The 19681-nt window shown below is 38.8% G+C and overlaps 1 protein-coding gene across 10 annotated transcripts in view; it reads right to left on the minus strand.

The window, feature by feature from the left end:
• rgs19 (regulator of G protein signaling 19) overlaps positions 1–18711 on the minus strand; it is a 44774-nt gene extending 26063 nt beyond the window's left edge. Inside the window, exons 1-3 of one of the 10 annotated variants that reach the window (XM_067525954.1) lie at positions 18434–18711; positions 18254–18305; positions 9662–9735 (exon numbers count right to left, since the gene is read on the minus strand). In XM_067525954.1, the coding sequence (XP_067382055.1) occupies positions 9662–9735; positions 18254–18305; positions 18434–18490 (183 nt within the window). In that variant the 5' untranslated portion in view covers positions 18491–18711. Of the gene's footprint in view, positions 1–889; positions 911–8361; positions 8473–9661; positions 9736–18243; positions 18306–18433 lie in introns of those variants that run through there. The other 9 variants (XM_067525955.1, XM_067525961.1, XM_067525962.1 and 6 more) reach the window with 9 other exon arrangements.
• Between the last annotated feature and the right edge of the window lie 970 nt (positions 18712–19681).

Below are 19681 nucleotides of genomic sequence, written 5' to 3' on the forward strand. Positions count from 1 at the left end.
GGCACAATGCACATCAGTACTGCAACAGCTGCAGAGACACTTATTCCTCTGAGAGAATATGAAGGTTTACTGGCCTATATTTCTAGTTATGTATATGAGTGGTTTAAGTAGTGTGGGTGTGCATTATGATAATCGGTTGAGTAAAGGAACAATTTTATAGTGATATTGTTTGTAAATTGTTCTGTCTGGCCAAACATATGGTGATCTTAGTGGGATTCCCCACATAACTGAATCTTTTTAAATTTCTATAATATTTAATGTATGTAAGTGTCAACATTCTAATGAATGTTAATTAGTTTTTTTATATAGGGATTCCAGGAGTAGATGCTGTTGCCAAGGCAACTAATGTAGATCCAACTAAACAGTTAATGTAAAGAAAAACCAGTGTTTTCCTGAAAAACAGAAAGTGTGTCTAAAATTTTAAATATAAGGGATATTTGTTGTCAATTATCCAAAGCACATAAAACGACATATCCCCAAGATGTTGGCTTTTCAGGAACTGAGAAAAGGTTGAGTTTAAAGCTTGATGACGATGCATTTTTAGTTTATCTAACAGGGTGTTGAAACCAGAGAGACAACAGAGATCATATAAATCTGAGTAACAAAACAACATTACTTCAACAGTAACTTAATACTGCTACTGGTACTGTCTAAGCTTTAAAGTCACAACTTTTACAAGTGCGCAAAATCCGGTTCCCTATTCAAACTCAGTTCAATAACCAGCACATTAAACTGTCAGCACACAGAAACCTTTCAGCAGCAAAGCTCACCAGAGACAAGACGAATCAATAGTGGAAGAACGTGGACGACTGAATAAAAGAGCAAATGGCTCCTTTTAATTCCCCCACTGGTTTGCTGGTAGCTACCAGGATTCCATCAATCAACGCACCTTCATTCCAGTATAGAGGAAGAGAGACAAAAGGCAGTTCAAGGCAACAGGAAAAGATGGAGAAAGAAAGAGAGAAGGAAAGAGAGAGACACAGAGAGAGGCAGGAAACAGAGTCAGAGGTATTGTGACACACAGGGCTTCTTGGTTTCTTTCTGAAACTTGATGAATCAGATGATGTCTACACACATACACCCACACACACATACACGCACAAACCCAACCCTACCCATTACGACTGTGTGAGTTGATTCCTGCCATGATGGCTTAAAGGGAAAAGCTGCTAAAAACCAGGATTTGCTTTCCTTGTTTCCTCAACCTAGCATCCCTGTAGTCCAGTTTGGACTTGTCAAAGTGTTTCTATTTAAAAAGAATAACAAACTTTAAAAATCTAACTATGTGTCACTCAAACTGCGTAAATGCTCGAGGGATTCATGCATCACAAAAGACCTAAACGCTGCCATTTACTTTTTCTTTAATAGGACAGATATTAAAAGGAAACAGGTCAGCTTTCTGTAGAACCACTGTGAGTAGCTTGATTTCTGCCAAAATTACATGGATGCCCCTGTTTAAATACTTTTGTTAGTTAGATGAGACACATTGAGGTCAGTATCACAGATTGATTGATCACATTGTAAGTGTGCTCTATAAAAACTGAAATGAGCAAAATGGGACATTAGGGAATTCAAAATACTTTGTCTTTGCTGTTGGTAAAAAATATGTTACTTCAGTATATCTAAACTGATTGAATAAAGAGCTAAAGCCATTACATTACGTCCTGACTAGCCCTGTTCTATTAGCATCAGCAACTTAAAGTAATCTCCTATGATGTAGCATTTTACTTATCATTCTTTGAGAAAAAAACAAAAAACATGTTGCTCAAAATTAAGGTTCATATTCCAAGATAAATCTGCAACCGCTAAAAGAGATGCATTTAAAAGCTGAAAGTTTCAGAGATTTAATCTATGATATTTAGTTCTTAGCCTTAGATCAGATCTAACAAAATAAAACAGGTAAACATCAAGTATATACTGTATGTAATTGTAACATGATTTAGTCATTATTTAAAGTTATTATTTAAACTTCATGCTGTAATCTGTGCTTTCTGAAAACTTCTACAGCATTTAGTCCCTGTCCTGATGTTACTACAGACATGTCTGAGCTCGCTGAAGCTGTGCGTTTGCTCATGGGCTTGTCTCTTCTGTTCGTAACTTTAGAGGTTGATGTTAGGGATGTTAAAAATATCAGTCGCATGTTAATTTTCTTACTTCTAGAACACACCCTGCACATTTTGTTTTACTTTACATATCTATTTACTGCATGGGATAATTATTCAAGTGTGTTCAGTTCCCTAGCAGCAGTAAAAATTTGTGTGCAGAAATTTACATCTTCGATTTTCATTGGACTTTTGTTGTAACGCAGGTGTTAATTGGTTTAACTGAATTTCAGGCTCATCTCAGCTATAGCAGTGCTCTAACTTTAACAAATGTAATACTTTTTATATATAGGAAAAAATAAATGTGAGTTTTGTTCCAGGCTTGTCTTGATTAACTGGAATTGTCCACTGACAACAGACATCCTGCTGTCCCTACAAACCAATTATAACAGGGGAGCACTGATTGCTGTAGAGGCAGGATTACTCGTGTCTGGTGGTCCAACAATTATCCACTACAGACGTCGTTGTATGACAAACGGTAAACATTTAATGAATTCCACTTTCCACAATGGAGTTAATAACAAAGTAATTCCACAAAAAATGGTATGGAACTGTCCAACCCCACAGCGTCCACAACCACCTTGTTGCTCTCCCCTCCATTAGCTCAAAAAACTGTCCAAATCCACATCCGTCCCTTAGCTCCAGTAGCTCTACCTAGTAGCTTCAATAGCTGTATCTGGTAGCTCCAATGCCTATAAACAAAGCGTTGTTGCACAACTGACTAGGCAAACACTTCAAAGGCAGTTATGTGATGTAAATGATGACATTATCAGCATGCTTATACATACGATTTTTAATTTACAGTTTCATCCTTTCACCACAGGAAAAAAAAAAAAAAAACAGAAGAAACACAGAAAACTCCCACTGGCTCATACATACCTGGGCCCTAATTTTTCTCTAACCTTAACTTTCAGCCCCTCTTTTGTGCACAATAAAGGCCGAAAAAAGCATACCCAAAATAAAATGGTTGTAATTCCTAAAGAGCAATGGCTGTACTAATGAGTTTGCAGTCATTGGAAAGGAGAGAATTTTTATTTTTATAATAAAAAGACAGAATCTTGTTGAGTGATACTGAAGTAAAATCACAGAGGTAAAAACCTCGCCTAAAGTTTTTGTGTTTTTATTCACTGAAAATAGTCAAATGGAGTTGTCTCAGGTGAACCAAACAACAAAGTGGACTTAAAGGCACACTTATGGACCAGAAATCTTCCAAATTATGTGAAAACAATTACAGAAAATTAGCTCTCTGGGTTGTTTTTTATAAGGCTAAGGCCAAGCGAACACCAAAGTGGCCATTTGGATTTTCAAAATTAAACCAGGTAACCAAATGGCTTTATGGATGCTGCAAAACAACATATTTTTTAATACAAACCAACAAAACCAGATAAACTCATCATTAGTAGCTTAAACCTTCTCACATCAACTGAGATCCTGTGTGCTAAACTAAATGTTATGTGCCCTGCAGTTGTGCGTGCCCCGTATTCTTAGTGAAATAGGCCCATCTGCCATTCAGAGGGTGTCAACGAACCATGCATCTTTGAAACTATTATTTCATTGGCTATGGCACATTGTTTCATCATCACATGGAATGCACAACCATTGGTAGGCCCAAGAATTGTCATTGTAAAGTGCGCTATGATTGGTTTATAGGTCCCCTGAAGGGCAAATCTGTGTCGCAGAAACATAGATGGAGGCTTGTTTTAATCCAGAAGGCTGGCCCATTTCAAAATGATGCTGGTCGAGATGTTTACTTTTCATATGCAGCCGAAATAAAGAAAACATTTTTAGCAAAGGCTTAACAGAGAAGAACAACAGTTTTAAGGCTTTTTCTCTTGGACAACATAGTTTTGGGACCAAAAGCTTGGTACCATTTTATTCTTTGGAGTCTCACTGAGAACATTGTGTACAGCAGCAGGGGATTCAATAACTTTGTGCCCCTGCAAACATCAAGGTAGATATACTTTTGTTGTTGGGGATAGACGGGTGCAATTGTGAAATATCTTTGTGATTGTGTGTTTGTCCCACAGTTGAGCCCAGATGGTCCTCAACTAGCTAAATCTAATCAAAACAATTGGGAACTTAATATCAGAAACAATTACTAAATGACTTATACACAAAGAACAAAAAACAAAAAACATCCAATAACCTATAAACATGACAACCAGTCTCCTATGGGCTTCCCTCTTCTTTCTTCAGGTCTCAGAGGTTACCAGCACTTGACACATCATTGGAAATCAGTCTTTACCACTGTCTCATTCTGATTCTTGGAGAAGACAGCCCTTGGTTATGGGTCTATCAAACTCATTGGTCTTGGCCGTAATACGAACCTGGCGGACCAGACCATGTTCATCTTTAATTGTGGATGATTTACCTATCACCCATGATCTTTGGTGTGCTAACTCATCAACAATTTACAGAATTTCCGCAGGAACAAAGTTGCGGTTTGCAAGTGTCCTTTGTAGCTCAAGCAGATATTCCTTAATTCAACTTTTCCAAAAGAGGTCTGCCATATACTGGACTTGTCTCTATCTATGGCATGCATAGAAAGCCTCTTTCTGGAAAATTTCTGGAGGTATAGATGGTTAGGTTTAATAGGTAAGACTCTATTAAGTGGAGGATCTGGCATTGGTTGCCAGCCACTTAATCTATATAATCTACTTCAGCTGCAAGAGCATTCGCTGTGACATTATTTTCACCTCAGCATCAGCTGTTTCAAGCTCTTGCAGGTGCTCTGGAATCTTTGGGCATTTTTTACCAATTGTGTGAGGAACTCAGGTCTAAATATCCACTTAAAGCACTGTCTGCATGATTAAGCTGAGAATTTACATAGTGCCACTATGAGACTGTTAAGCTATGCTGCATCGCTGACACCCTATTAGCTACAAATGTGCGAAACCTTGACCACACCCGGAGTGTGTTGCTTATTCCCAGTCTACTCTGTTGTTTTGTTTTGGTTGCTGTCACTACAGAAAACACCGCTTTGCACAGATAGGATGTCGGAAATGGCAACAGGGTTTTCAGTGCAGTGGTGGCGATCTCAGGGTATTCTGCCATGACTTTAGTCCAGAACTCCGGCAGAGTTGCTGTCTCAAACATACTTTTAAGGCCGCCGTCAATTGCGATCTCCAGCAGCTGATCGTCTTCTTGCACAAACATGCTAGATTCACCTGGTTTGTTGACAAATGGGTCAGGGATCCATTCCTTGCCAGTTCGTGGGTCTTTTGTGGTTGGGAAGTAGCGTTCGAACTCCTTTTAAGACAAGTGATCCTGCACCATCTTTTTTTCTTTTACTGGGCCTTTTCCCCTTCGCAAAAACTTTCCAAAGACATCTGTTTCTTACTCATTTTGCTCGGTAGTGGGTTCAATTTTGGCGCAAGATGTAACCGAGAGAAAGTCATTTCTCAAAATAAAGTTTTTCAAACTAAAAAATCGTTTAGACTCATAATACATAAAACGGAAGGGTTGGGGACCACTGGTCTAGAGGATCTCCACTAAAGTTGGGAATATTTTGGGGAGCTCGACTAGACAACCTTTGGTGTTTAACCAGAAATTCGGTAATGTCATTATGGCGGTGCATTACCATGAGGGAAGAATGCCGACGTTCTGAACCTGGAAGCTGGCTAACATCACTTGCTTGGGAATCACAGTGGCCTCTGTCTGCCTTTGCATTCCCACTGGGCTTAGCACTGATATACCTCATATTAGGCTCATCACCTGCTTCTTCACACTGTATAACAGCATTGGTAACAGTTCTAACAGTTATGTTATCCCTGGAACTTGTTGCCTGTATCTGATTGGACTTGATTAGCTCTTTCAGCCACCTGACATCAAAGAACCTTTATATTTCTGCAAGATCTTAAGCTGAGCATTACTAGCACCAAGAACAGCATTCACCTCCAATTGTTCTGTCTCTGCTCTAATTTTTAATTCCAATTATTCCTTTTTTGCGTTAAGCATCTCCTTTTCTGCCTTGAACTTCTTGTTCTTGTAGAGCTTGTTTTTGCTTTAATGCCTCAGCCTTAACTAATAAACTTGCCCTTTTTAATTTGACCTTAAGGCATACTTTTGAAGCTGAAGATGCTACACATGTTTAGTCCAAGTAGAGATAGTTTCTTACTAATATTGAAGCAGGCTTACTCATGTCCAGTAATCTAGCAATTATCCACTCCAGAGGTCGTTTTATGACAAACACTGTAGATTTATGGAATTTAATGACCACAACTGAGCTTATAACAAAGTAATTCCAAGTGAAAACAAGTTTCACAAATTAAATCAGAGCTACACACTCAACTTTCCACTACCACCTTGTTGCTCTCCGCTGTTTTAGTTCTAAAAAAACTGCCCAAATCCACATTTGCCCCTTAGCTCCAATAGCTGTACCTAGTAGCTCCAACAGTTGTACCTTGTAGATAACTTCAAAGTCAAAAACTTTAAAGTTAAAGGCAGTTATGGGATGTGATAGATGGCACCAGCTGTACACTTACACATACGCCTCTTAATTTACCTAACCTTTCAAGAAACAGTGACTACAATAAAAACAAAACAGAGCAGACAGAGAAAACTGCCGTTGGCTCATACAACTGCATTTACATTTATGGAGTTAGTCATCTAGATAAATCAGCTTTCTGCAGTGGCTGACTTCTTTAAATGTTATGTAAAACAGAAACCTGTTAATGTATTCAGGGTAGGGGATTTACAGAACCTGATTTCCCTAGAATATAGATTTCTCTGTCATAAGCAAATGACCACACTGACGTTTTCAAAGCATGACGCATTGTTTTTTACGTATTTATTGTATTTTTTACATGTGCTGTTTTATAATCAGCAAAGACCTTCCCCGATAGTGCTGCACTGTTAAACTTGTTAACACTAACAATGTTTAATTGTTGTAGCCATGCTCTTAACATAAGTCCAGAGGAGAGGAGAAATTTCATATTCACCATTGCTGCATGTATCGTGGATTTACTGTAATCAAGTACTAAAGTGCATTTAATTGCATTCCTGGATTTCCTGCATAACCTGATTTCTATACTGATAGAGTAAGTGCATGTAAACAGTGTGAATGTGGGTGTACTCTACATACTTCTGTTCGTATGCATGAACGTCTGTGGCTTTGAAAACACAACACAGAGTCTCATTGTATACATGGACCACCTGAAATAAAAACTGCTTTCACTGACATCGAAACTGAAAACAAACTCTGCCTCTGGTAAACCAGCTTCCTGGTGTCTTACTTTTCAAATGAGCCACACACACAGATATAAAGTATGGCATAAGATGTAATCAGGTCCCTTAATAGCAACCTTGAATACAGAAATATTAAAATGAAGGATGATAAGAATGTCAGGTAAAGAGTGAGAGATGGCAAGTATAACAAATTAGAGAGGGAAAGATTTGCAGGATTACAGGAATTTGGGGGGGGGTGACAAGAATAACTCGAGAAAGAGCAGGAGAAGAAGAGTGTAGGTGGGTGAGAGTAAATGAAAAGTGGAATGAATGAAAGGAATTGGGAGAGCAAGAGAAGAAAACAAGAGAGGCAGATACAGAGTTAAAAAAATACAAAAACACAAAGAAGCAAAGCCAGAAATCACAAGTGAATATGAGAAAGACAAGCATACAGCAGTTTTATATCGTCAGCCATAACAGAGATGTGGACATTAAATTAACTTAGGAGAATGATCAAGTAGAGAAAGACAGGATACATTCTGATACAGGATTTTTCTGCTTAATACCTATATTTTAAGCTTTTAACTGTCATTTGAAACAATATAGGTTTGATAAATAAACTTAATTAAACAAATCTGTTCTGCTATATTTTCATGCCACCTTTTGGTTTAACCACAGTTCTCTTGGAAACTTGACAGAGGGATAATTAAAAAGAAACCAGCTTTTGCCTAATGGAAAACCAAAACGGGAGAAAAAAGTCAAGTCCTGAGAGATGACTATAGCTTGCATTTTAATTTTAGTCTGACTTACAAGTTATTGCGAGAATTTTTTGACTCAAATCATGTTCATATTCTCCCAGAGGCTGCTCTAATAGGTATGATTTATTGCAATTTCTCATCTTCCTGAATCCTAAAGCGTGGTAGTGATGGCAACATTTTTGTTCTTTTTCATTTATTCCATTTGCCTTCGTGATAGCAGATATGGTAGGACCGCATTTCTCTGACAGCAAAAAAGAAAAAAAGAAAAAAAAAAACAATTCGAAGAGAGAAAACAGCAATTAGTAAACAGAGTAAAAGAGGCGCAGTTGGTTTACCAGTACATCCGTCATGTTGTGTGGGCAGGCAGTCGGTTAGTGTGCGTGTCGTCAGCGATGTTAGCAGGCCGGACACATGCATGTCATCCCCCTTTCGTCCTCGGACCTCTCCTTTATAAACACAAACACACGCAGGCACACACACACATACACACGGGAATGCACAGATGTATGTGCAAACATACAGTCGCCCAAATATGCCACACCAAAGCAGACGGTACAATACAAATGCATCACAAAAAAAACCAATCAAATGTAAAATGTGAAATCCCACCAGAGCATGCAGTCATGACCCAAAACCACAATACACAAACACAGAAAGCACACAGATCAAACTCACCGCATAGCAACCATGAAATGCACAAACAATCCCAGGTGAATGTACATTTATCCATAACAACATCAACAACATACCCATACACAGACACACAAACACACACAAGGAGAAAAAAAGCCACAGTGAGTGTGTGTGCACCAGGCAGCCGCCCACCACCATAAAGATCCTTTTATCTAAATGATTTGTTGTATATTTCCAAAACTTAAGTAAAAGAGAATTAATGCATGTTTTATGGACAAACCTGTTTTTAAGTGCAATTTTTAAAAAGTTCCCTCCTCTCCTTAACTCATCAGCAGGTGGTATTGGTGACGTGCAATAAATGTGCATGAACTTTAGGGGGTGTAGTTATAAAAGAGGCCCTGCAGAGAGGGGAGTATTTATTTGGCTAATGAGTTCAAATCTCAACAATCTTTCACCGGAATGAAGAGCTACACGTTTGAAGGGAGCCTTCACTGATTTTAAACTTGCTTCTTTTTGTTCTAGTTTAGGTAGTACATGTACATTAATGCCATTAAACCATCCTTTGACTTTCCTATTTCAAAATATCTCACTACTTTAAGCAGAAAAAGGCCTCCAGAGGACATTACTTGGAGGAACCTTCAGTTCAGATCATGTCATGTTGTTGCTCATACTATGAAGATTTTGATCATAGTCAACCTGCTTTTCCAGAACTACCCCGGATGACATTATCTTAAGTTCTAAAGATAAAAACCTCCTCCGGGTGATGTCTAAATTAAAACCGTAGAAAGAAAGTTGAAAATTTGTGAATTCAGCCTTTAAGATGTTGGATTATGGTTAGTGTTTTTTGGGTCTGGGTGATGTGGCTATGGAAAGCATTTTATCAACCAATGTCCTCACATCATCGAAGTTATCTGTGTATTGTGGGGAATCATTGATTGTCCTACACACTTGCAATAAAAAAAAGAGAATGCAACAGAAAAGTGCCATACTACAGTGACTCACCTCATAGAGGTTGGTTTTTCTGAGTGTCAGTTCATTTCCCAACCCCATCGAGTGAACACACCTGAGAAATACACCTGAGAAATACACAGGAATGACTTACTGAAGAGCAGTGATGGCAAACACAAGAGTGACAAACCTAACTCATGGAGGCACACATTTCTAAAACTCAGCTGTTCGAAGATGAACTTTTTCTCCCAAGAACCAACCAACCAACCAAGATCCTCTCACACTGAGCATTTAACAGTCCTTGAGTAAGACACTGAACCCCAACCCCAAGTTGCTCCTGACGCTCTCCCAATGGTGTGTGGGAGTGTGTGATTGCGAATGGGTAAATAAGAAGCAGTCCAAAGGGCTTTGAGTAGAAAAGGGCTATCTAAGTACAGACCATTTACAATTGTTCCACCAGAGGAATGGATTTCTTTAACTACGAGTTCTTTCACGATCATAAAGTCATAGATGGAGCAGGAATCTGTTGGCAGAGAGCAAAAGTCCTGCTACAGTCTCTGCAGTACCCATCTTGAGTGAAGGGAAGACTCACCCCACTGGACTTTCTGACATTGTTATGTCATTGTATGATCAGCTCTCTAAACTGGATTTTTGAGAGGCTGAAAATGGAGAGACAGAGAAAGGCATGACGATAGAAATGGACATAGTCATCTGGAAGAACTAGAAAATCTACGTGGAAAACAACAATAGAGACTCCAGAAAGACAAATTGGAGGATTTTGAAGATCTCAAAAGACTAAATTAGAAAGGATACATTTCAAAGATGATTATTTTACTGGCAGAATGGATTTATCCCTGCCCATTATAAGAAGAAGATGGCAGGGACAGGAGAGAGCAGGTGGAAGAAAACCAGTTTTGCAAGATTACTATATAAACCCTGAAAACAACTCTTCTCACAGACACTACACTGCTACAACATACAAATTGTCTTCTTTTAAATGACGCCACCTTCTCCATTTAATTAATGAAGAGAGCTCATTAGCAATAGGACATGTAGTTGTCAGCAGTGACAACCAGAGGCAGACCTTAAGGAGACGTTTGAATTGTTTTAAAAAGAGAAACGCTTTCAAAAATAGCCAAGATAAGCTCAACCATTTGGGGAGTAAATTCTGAATGAATTCTAGTGCTGTGCTGAGCCAACAGATAAAATCTGTCTACAGTAATACAGTAACCCCTACAGTAATAAAAACACTTCTGTTTTTACAGAATGATAGAATTCTTTTTCCACTGACCACACCTGCCTGCAGCCCAGTGGACACAAAGATGCAAAGACTGGACTCATCACTGGTCAAAAAAAGTAAAAATGCTGCATTGGTGACTATGTCGAGGGGCATCATGTTTTTCTTTTCGCCCATAAAAATTTCAAGTGGTGTTTTGATTTATGCTAAGCAATAAAAAAAACTTAAATTGCAAATAAAATGTGAGCTTGCAGTTTAAAAACTGTGCTGTTAAACTGTAATATTAATATGAAAATGATTTTTTATTTGGTCTTAAAAAAAACTATATTAACAAAATGATCACTGGTCATAATTAGGTTGTTTCTCTTTAATATTAAAATCCACTGAATACACTATCAGTACTAATGCTGACAAAGGATAAGCCGGATGTGAATCAAGGGGTGGCCACGATATGACCAATCCACATTACAACACTCCTCATCGGTCTCATTTTAAAATTCTGTGATGATGTTGTTGATTGATTGATTGATTGACTTTTGGTTAGTTCGTCCTTTAATTCTAGTGTTACAACAATCTCGGTTTTATGTTATTGTGCATACAGTTGAAATTAAAATTATTCAACCCTCATTGCAAATATGTGTATTGGCAAAATTTATAAACTTTCAGGTGTTTGCAATAAACAAATCAAACAAGAACAATTTTAAATAGCTCAACACAACTAAGGCTGGGAACACACCAAAGACAAGTAAAGGTAGTTCACACATTAAGACTGTTTCCACCAACTATCACAGATTTCTACTTGATGACTGAGTAAACTGGGGGGCAACAATGAGAGCAGGAAATTCTTATGTGTTCTTTTGCCAAAACAAATATGGCAGCAACCAGGGACTTTGAGTTTGACAGAAAAATCATGGATGTAAAGGCAATGAAAACGTGAACTATAGAGCCTACAGAGTGAAATGAAGGTAAGTAGTATTATTCAACCCCTTGAACAGAATCTCTAATAAGAGCACACATTTGCAAATCTGGTTTTGGCTCAAGCACACCTGACACAAGCACTTAAGGGCTTCATTAGGTGCAGAAGGTGTGCTTGAGATACAACACATTAAAGACCTGATCTGAGGTTTGTTGAGTGTCATGTTTGACTGCATGTTAGAAATATAGTCAAAGTCAAAACTAATTTCAAAAGAGTTGGGAGATTTTTGCCTTTCATTAAAGAAGAAAGGGATACAAAAATATAGTGAGGGTACTGAATGTTTCCACAGACACTATTTTAAGCAAGCTTCACAAGGTTAAAGGTAAATGAACAGTGGCTACACTACTTTGACATGGCCAGAAAAGGAACAGCGGCTGAGGATGTCAACGATGGTAAAAAGTTTTCTGAGGAGGCAGGTGGAGAAAAACACTCAAGTGACAGCAACAGACCTTTAGCAAGACTTGGTGGCAACAGACAGTGAGGTTTCAGTTCAGGTCATGGTAAAGTGCATACTAAATGCTAAGGGTTTCCATGCCAGAACTCGAAGAAGTACAACTCTACTAACCCAAGAGCACAAGAAAGGTTGAAAAGAAATATGCTCAAAATCATATTAATAAGCCACACCTTTTGGAATTCTGTTGTGTGGAGTGATAAAACTAAAACTGCAACTTTTTGGACCTATGGATCAGCAGTATGTCTGGGGGAAGAATAAAGCATGCGCTCAAAAGAACACCCTGCCTTCAGTGAAGCAAGGGGGTGGTTCAGTGATGCTCTATGGCTGGTTTGCTTCCTCTGGGACTGGAAATCTGCAACATGTGAAAGGCAAGATGGATTCATTCGAGTAGTAGGACATCCTGGGAGAAAATGTCATGCTTGAGCATCACTGGACCTTCCAACAGGACAATATTTCCAAGTGCATCAAAGCTTGCAGAAGAATCCCTGGAAGACTCAAGAGTGACAATCACAGGACTTAAACCCCATAGAAAATCTTTGGTGGGATTTGAACTAGACGGTTGCATTAAGCAAACCCAAGAGTATTAGTGAACTGGAGGCCACTGCCCATAAGGGTTTGGCTAAAATTCCTAAGGAACACTGCCAGAAGCTGGAGTCTGGCTATGCACTACATTTGCAGCAGGGGATAACAGCAGAAGGGTGCGCTGCTAAGTACTGAAGAAGCTTGACATGGGGTTAACTCATTTTTAAAATACAATAGTCATTAAAAACTGCATATTCTGTTGCTTTTTGAGGAATTACTAGCACAATAATAAAACAATACAATGATTAAACATATTTATTAGCTGATTTATCTTTTGTATTAGACTGCATCTGAAAACTATGAAAGCTGTCTAGTAAGGGCAAGGTGATCATGAGTTAGAGCTAAGGTAAAGAAAACTATAGGGAGAGAGTGAATGTATGTGAGTGGTGGGCCATGATCCAAAAGTAAAAAACACCTGGGTTTAATGACCAGAGATCAGGGCGGAAGAGAAAGTGAGCGAGAGAGAGATGAGAGATCTGAGAGCTAGTTCAGGGACAGGATATCATGCTCGAGTGGGGGTTAACAGAGGGCTGTAAAAGTGAATGAGTCAAACATATCAGAAAAAATAAACTTTGTATGCAAATAAAGTGAAACTTTATTTGAACTTGAAATGTAAACTGAGAAAATTATCATCAGATGATTCAAAAATGTATTTATTCCTCTGATAAAGCCCTTTGGTGTGTGTTTAAACTGTCTCCAAACACAGAAAGAGCATTTTACTTCCATCCCAAATTTTTGGTGTCTTTTCATTAATTTCGTCCAATTCATAAAAATACATAGGCTGATAAATCTCTACAGCCTTTTGATGGGATCCTTTTAAAATCCCACTGAATATCCATAAAAATGTGGTGCTCAAACTAAAAATAATGCTTTTCCTGGACAAATACTTGAAATTAAGATCTAAAATTTCCATCTTGCATCAATGACTACATGGGGAAGTTAGTTTTTTGTGGAGCTTTTGAAGGCTGAACTCATCAAACTTAAACACAATGGCCAATAAAACCACCACACAGCACAAGATAATAATGGAGACACCAAGACCACAACAACTAACAGACAGAGAGAAAAAGAGTAAGAGAAGAGAGATGATAGAAATGCAGGAAAGAAGATGACCAACTTTTAAAAAATGAGGAAGCAAGCAACAGACACGGTGAAGAAAGACACAGGAAGAGGAAGTGTGTACCAACTGGTAAGAAGAAGAAAAAACGTTTAGATTCCTGTTGTTGCACAAGTTATTATCTAAGAGGTGGCTTGTTTGTTATCTTCAGGGGTGGGACCCCAACATTAGCCATAAACCTATTTTTTCGGAAAGTTGATTGTGGGTTCTATGGTAATTTTGTGAAAATCCCCAAATAAATGACGTATTGGAGGAGGTGATTTCTGAAGACATTTTCACACTAAATGTCTTTGATGCTGCTAATTTCCTCCTGGAGTCATGTTACAGCAAAGATTTTATACCAGTGAACCACAGAATCTCACTTCTCTTCCAAGTTTTTTGTTTTGTTTTGTTTTGTTTTAACTGGCTACGTCATCTGAATACCATATCTATCTATCTATCTATATATATATAGAATATATCTATACACACACACACACACACATATATATATATATATATATATATATATTCTACTATGTACTTATAATTGAGGTCGAAGTCGGTGGTGGAGTCATTCTGAAGCGCATTCTGTAAAGACATAGTTCTGGGGCGAGGGTAGAGCGGTTATCCACCAATCTCAGAATTATTGGTTCAATCCCCGGCTCCTCCGGTCACATGTCGAAATGTCCCTGAAGCAAGACACTGAACCCCAACTTAGATGCTCCCGGTGAGCGTTGGCCAACTGCACAGCAGCTCCCCCACCGGTGTGTGTGTGGGTGAATAATAAGCAGCGTTAAGCGCTTTGAGGTAGAAAAGTACTATATAAGTGCAGACCATTTAAAGTTTTGGCCCCATTCATTCATTTTAAATTGGGTGGCCAAAACATTACAACCATCTCTTAATATTGCACACTAGTATCAGTGATAACTTACACTGTCAACTTAAAAACAAAGAAATTATGACCTAAGTACAACTCATGGCACAACAGCTGTATTGGATTACATTAGTTTTTAGAGCTGTACCTAATGTAGTGGCTAGTGAATTTATATAGGTGTAAAAAGTAGAAGGATGCTGCCATTTATTGGTTGGCAGTTCCACATGCTTGGGGACACCAAACTACATACAGAGTAGAATTGCAAAGAGATGTACTTTCAAAAACTGACAAGTCTGACACTTCCTTCCACCTTTATTTCTGATTTCAACAGCACGTTCCTGTGTAATAACTTCACTCATCGCTGTGCACTATGACTCATGAAAAGGATTTCTCTACATATCTGAAGGGATGAAAAAGAAAGAAAGGGAGGGATCAGTTATATTATACCATTACTGCTCAAACTAATGCAATATTCATTTCTGCTTTTCTTGTGTCTCTTCCTCTTAAAAGTGCCCAACGAGAGGCTACAATGTTTATGGTCACAAATAAAAATTACAGCAGAATGCTTAAAATCCTAACATAAATATTATAATAAGGTTGTTCTACATGAGATAAGAACTACCACTAGACTGCTGTGAGAGTAGTACCTATGAACTTCAGTGTCAGTTTATACATAAACATACCATCAAGTAGAGCAAGGTCACTACAAACTCATAAATGGCGACACTGCAGGAAAAGTAGAGAGATTTTTTGTCTTAACTGTCCCAAATATCAGCTGTAAGGGCATTTAAATATGTCTGTCTATCTGTGTGCAACACAACGTAGTTAGATGTTCTAAGCTCTTTAACATGGGCAGACACTTACCGTGTCAGAATTTGGGACTGAAGAGCAGAAACCACTGTAAATGTATTGTCTGTTGAAGAAACCTGCGACAACACCATGTTCACTTTGGGCACAGAGAGTTTTGCCATCAAATTTTCTTTGCTTAAAAATCAATGTAAGGATATAGACTGTTTAAATTACTACTAAGGCACAAAAGTTGTGTAAGAATAAACAGTTTGTCATAAATTTTGCCTCTTAATTTAAGCTCCAGCTACTTAATTCTCTACAAAGTGCACCCTAATGATGCATTGAACTTTAAAATGTACATTTTCTTACAGGGGACCATGTCGCCATAACCTCCTAGAGGGTTTGAGGTACACCCACCACAGTCTCCCAAAGTCCTGGGGAAAACACTGTACAGCATTGATTAGCAAGCAAGCAAAATCACCAACGAAACAGTTACATCGGAATCCTGCCACAACCTACTGGCTTAAAGCTTGTGACAGTATCATGGATTCCAAAAACGTCTTCAAATTACATCTAAAAAATTTCTCTTGTGAAAGATTGTAAAAACAGACGCACTGTAAAAACAAGATAAAAATCAAACCAAATATTTTGTCTTTTTATCTTGAAAACTGATAATTCAGCCAGTGATTAGTTACATAAAAGCCAATTCATGCTTTCTGTGTCTAGAATGGTACATGTGACGTAAATTTCATGCATTCAATTAGCAAGGGTCAGGGTATACAACAGAAAAACTTGTGTCCATCCCTACTGCATGCGCTAATGCATTGATATGTCACAAAGCTATTGAATTCTGTATATTGACTAGCTACTTCCCAGGAAAAACTGAGGAAGTAGACAAAAAGTCATTACTCCAACCAACATGCGATTCTTTTGTTAATGAGTCAGCACCCTTAGGGCACTAGTTCATACTTTCCAATACAGTATCAGTGACAAACATATTGTCACCTCCCACATCTGAAGGTTCAGGGTTGGCTCGTTAAATTAAATACGAAAATGTGTACATGAGGACTATTCTGCATTGCCACCAAGTGTGCATGTGCCAGACAGGTATGCTCAATGTTTCTTTCCTCCATCAAACATGTGCACTTTTTGTTTCAACGATCTTTACTCTGTTCTTGTAAGAGGACACACACACTGCTTTATTCTTTTCACAATGTTGTTCAGTGAAATACAGCAAGGATGCTATTCTTGCTCTCCATAGTTGCCATTATGTTTTGTAGTGCGCATGGGTGAAACGTGTCCAAATCCCCTACTGTAGCATGAACTTGCCTTTAACGTTCCACTGTGCAACTCATACATCTTAATGTAAAGAGGCAACGTGGAAGCCTCCAATGACAACGACTCACTGAACAGCAAATGGAGCAGTGCAGAAATATTTGGTTGTAAAATAATTGTGAAACACGCTGGCCCTAGTGACGTTTGAGAGAAGAGCAATGATTTCTTCTCTATCATTAAGTTTAATAATGCTCCTATTTATGTAAATTTGATAACTACAACTACCTGAAGGCCCGCGCAGAGAGGGGCGGCGTGTAAAGAGGAAAGTTGTATCAAAGCAGGGAGAGCTAAAAATAAATTATCAAAGCATATAGACTGTTTATATTTTTATTAAAGCATATTTGTTAAAAGAGCAGTTTGTCATAAATGTCACCTACAATTTTAAAGGTCTAGCTTCTTAATGCTTTAAAATTATGTACTGAGCTTTAAAATGTACATTTTCTTATAGGGGGTCATGCCTCCATAACCTCCTAGAAGGTTTAAGGTCCCCCCATCAGTCTCCCATAATCCTATGTTAAAAGCTGGACAGCACTGGCTAGCAAGCCAACAAAATCCCCAACTGAACAGTTACCACATCCAAATCCTTCAACCGGTGACAGCAAGCTACACTTCCCACTCTCTGCATTGTCATATTTCCAAAGCAGACTTTCAAATTAGTTTACCAAAAGAGCTAGCTAGCTTAGAAAGGGTTTTTTCAGCTTTGCAACTTTAAAGTAAGGGTAAATGATACTGGAGAAAGCCTTATTGTGCTGCCACAAACCAACTCAAAGACTCAATTTAAATCAATAAAGTTTGGTACAAAGCCAAATGAAAACAATGTCTCACTCATTTGACCTGAGCCTCCACAACTGACCTGTGTTACAACTGAACCCATTGACTGCTCCACAACTTTCACTGTTCTTTTCTCCAAACTCAAGAGTTTGACATGACAACTGAAAAAAGAACTAAAGAAAGACAGAAAACGACAATAAAGTATCAAGCACTTTTCTCCCCTTTCTTCGTTTTAAATAAATATGCTGTTAGTGTTTTTGCACGTCTAGTTTTGTTACGAGGGGGAAACACCAGCTAAAACCAGAGCGCTCAATTGCAACAGCCTTGCCGGTAACGTGTCATTGCAAAAACCGCTTCAAAGAAAGGGAAAGGAACGGAAAGGAGACAAGACACCGGTTCGCTGGAGTGCTTCACCTCCTCTTGACTCCCCCCGAAGACTGTCTGCCGACCGTTCTCGGTAAGGAATTAAGGTAATAAGACAGGACAGAAGGAAAGGAGGGAGGGGAGGGAGGGACTCACAGGGACCGACCTTTTTCCTCAACGCCGCGGAGCGAGAACTGGCCCCACCGCTGACTGGAGACCTGGGAAAGGGAAATTAAACTGAAACCACCACCCCACCCCACCACACCACACCCCTCCCCTCCCCTCCCCTCCCCTCCCCTCCCCTCCCCGTGTTCAAGCCCGTTCCTGCAGCCGATCTGATACTCACAATCTTGGCATTAATAAGGTCTGGAGGGCGGTATTCGCTGCGCTTTCGGAAGCACATCCGCGTGCGTTTTTTCTCCTTCCTCTGCCGCTCCGCACCTGTGGTTCGGTAAGTGGATTTTTAATTTATTTATTTATTTTTCTATATATCCTCCCGCCGTTGCCGTATCGGAAGAAGAAGGAGTCCTCCTCCTCCTCCCCCTTCTGCTGCTCTCCTCCTGCTCGGGTTTTTCCCAGAGAGAGAGAGAGCGATAGAGAGATCTACACAAAGAATGTGTGTTTGTGTGTGTGTGAGTGAGTGAGAGAGAGAGAGAGAGAGAGAGAGAGAGAGAGAGATCACCGCCCTGGCGGACGGAGGCAACAGGGCGCATGCGCGGTTTCGCAGTCGACCCAAGCTGGAGTTCTCTATAATAAAACTTTATATCTATGATAATTTTTTTTGTTGTGGCCTACACATCGTAAAAGATGACATAGAGTCAGGCGTTTTAATGGCGTTTTAATGTTAAAACTGTCTTTATTATCTGCTTTTATACACTACACTACATATACCTGGATTATACATTTATTCATACATACTGAACCTGGAATTTAACTTATTGAAACATAAGGATATCTGTCATTTTATGCACCCAGCATAATGCTGTTGCATGTGAACAGTAAATTAGTAGCATGCAGCAGTTCGTTTGTGGAAAAGAGGGCATTTTGATACATAAATATAACTTTTTTTTAAATCACACCTGCAGTGTATATCAGCAGCATAGCAAAGCACAGTAAAATGTCAATATAAAAAAAAATTACATCTGAATTCTGTATTTATAAATACAGACAAAGTACAACATTGTGATACTTTATATGGTAAAGCAACATTGTCTTTTATTAACCAGCAATGCCTAGATGCCTAGAAAGAGTGAAAAACAAAGTGAAAAACAAAAAAACACAAAAAAGTGTCTTCCATGTATTATTCTTTCAAACAGCACACAGCTTTCTGGTTTTATTGACCAATAGTTTATTGTGAAGCTGCACTCTCTCTCTCTCCATCCATTCACAATGAAATGAAATGCCCATTAATAGAACTATAAGATCATATAACATAGACATAATGATGAGTGAGTAATTGCTTCAGATGATGTGAATGGACCAATAGCAACAGGAGGGGGCGCCACACACCAAGCGGACAGAGAGAGAGAAAAGGGGGGGTGGAGGTAACGAGGAGGGAGGACTAATAGAACATCATGCCCTTTTAGAACTTTGG

This window comes from Channa argus, chromosome 13, assembly GCF_033026475.1.
Source record: "Channa argus isolate prfri chromosome 13, Channa argus male v1.0, whole genome shotgun sequence".
In the NCBI taxonomy this organism is placed as follows: Eukaryota; Metazoa; Chordata; class Actinopteri; order Anabantiformes; family Channidae; genus Channa; species Channa argus.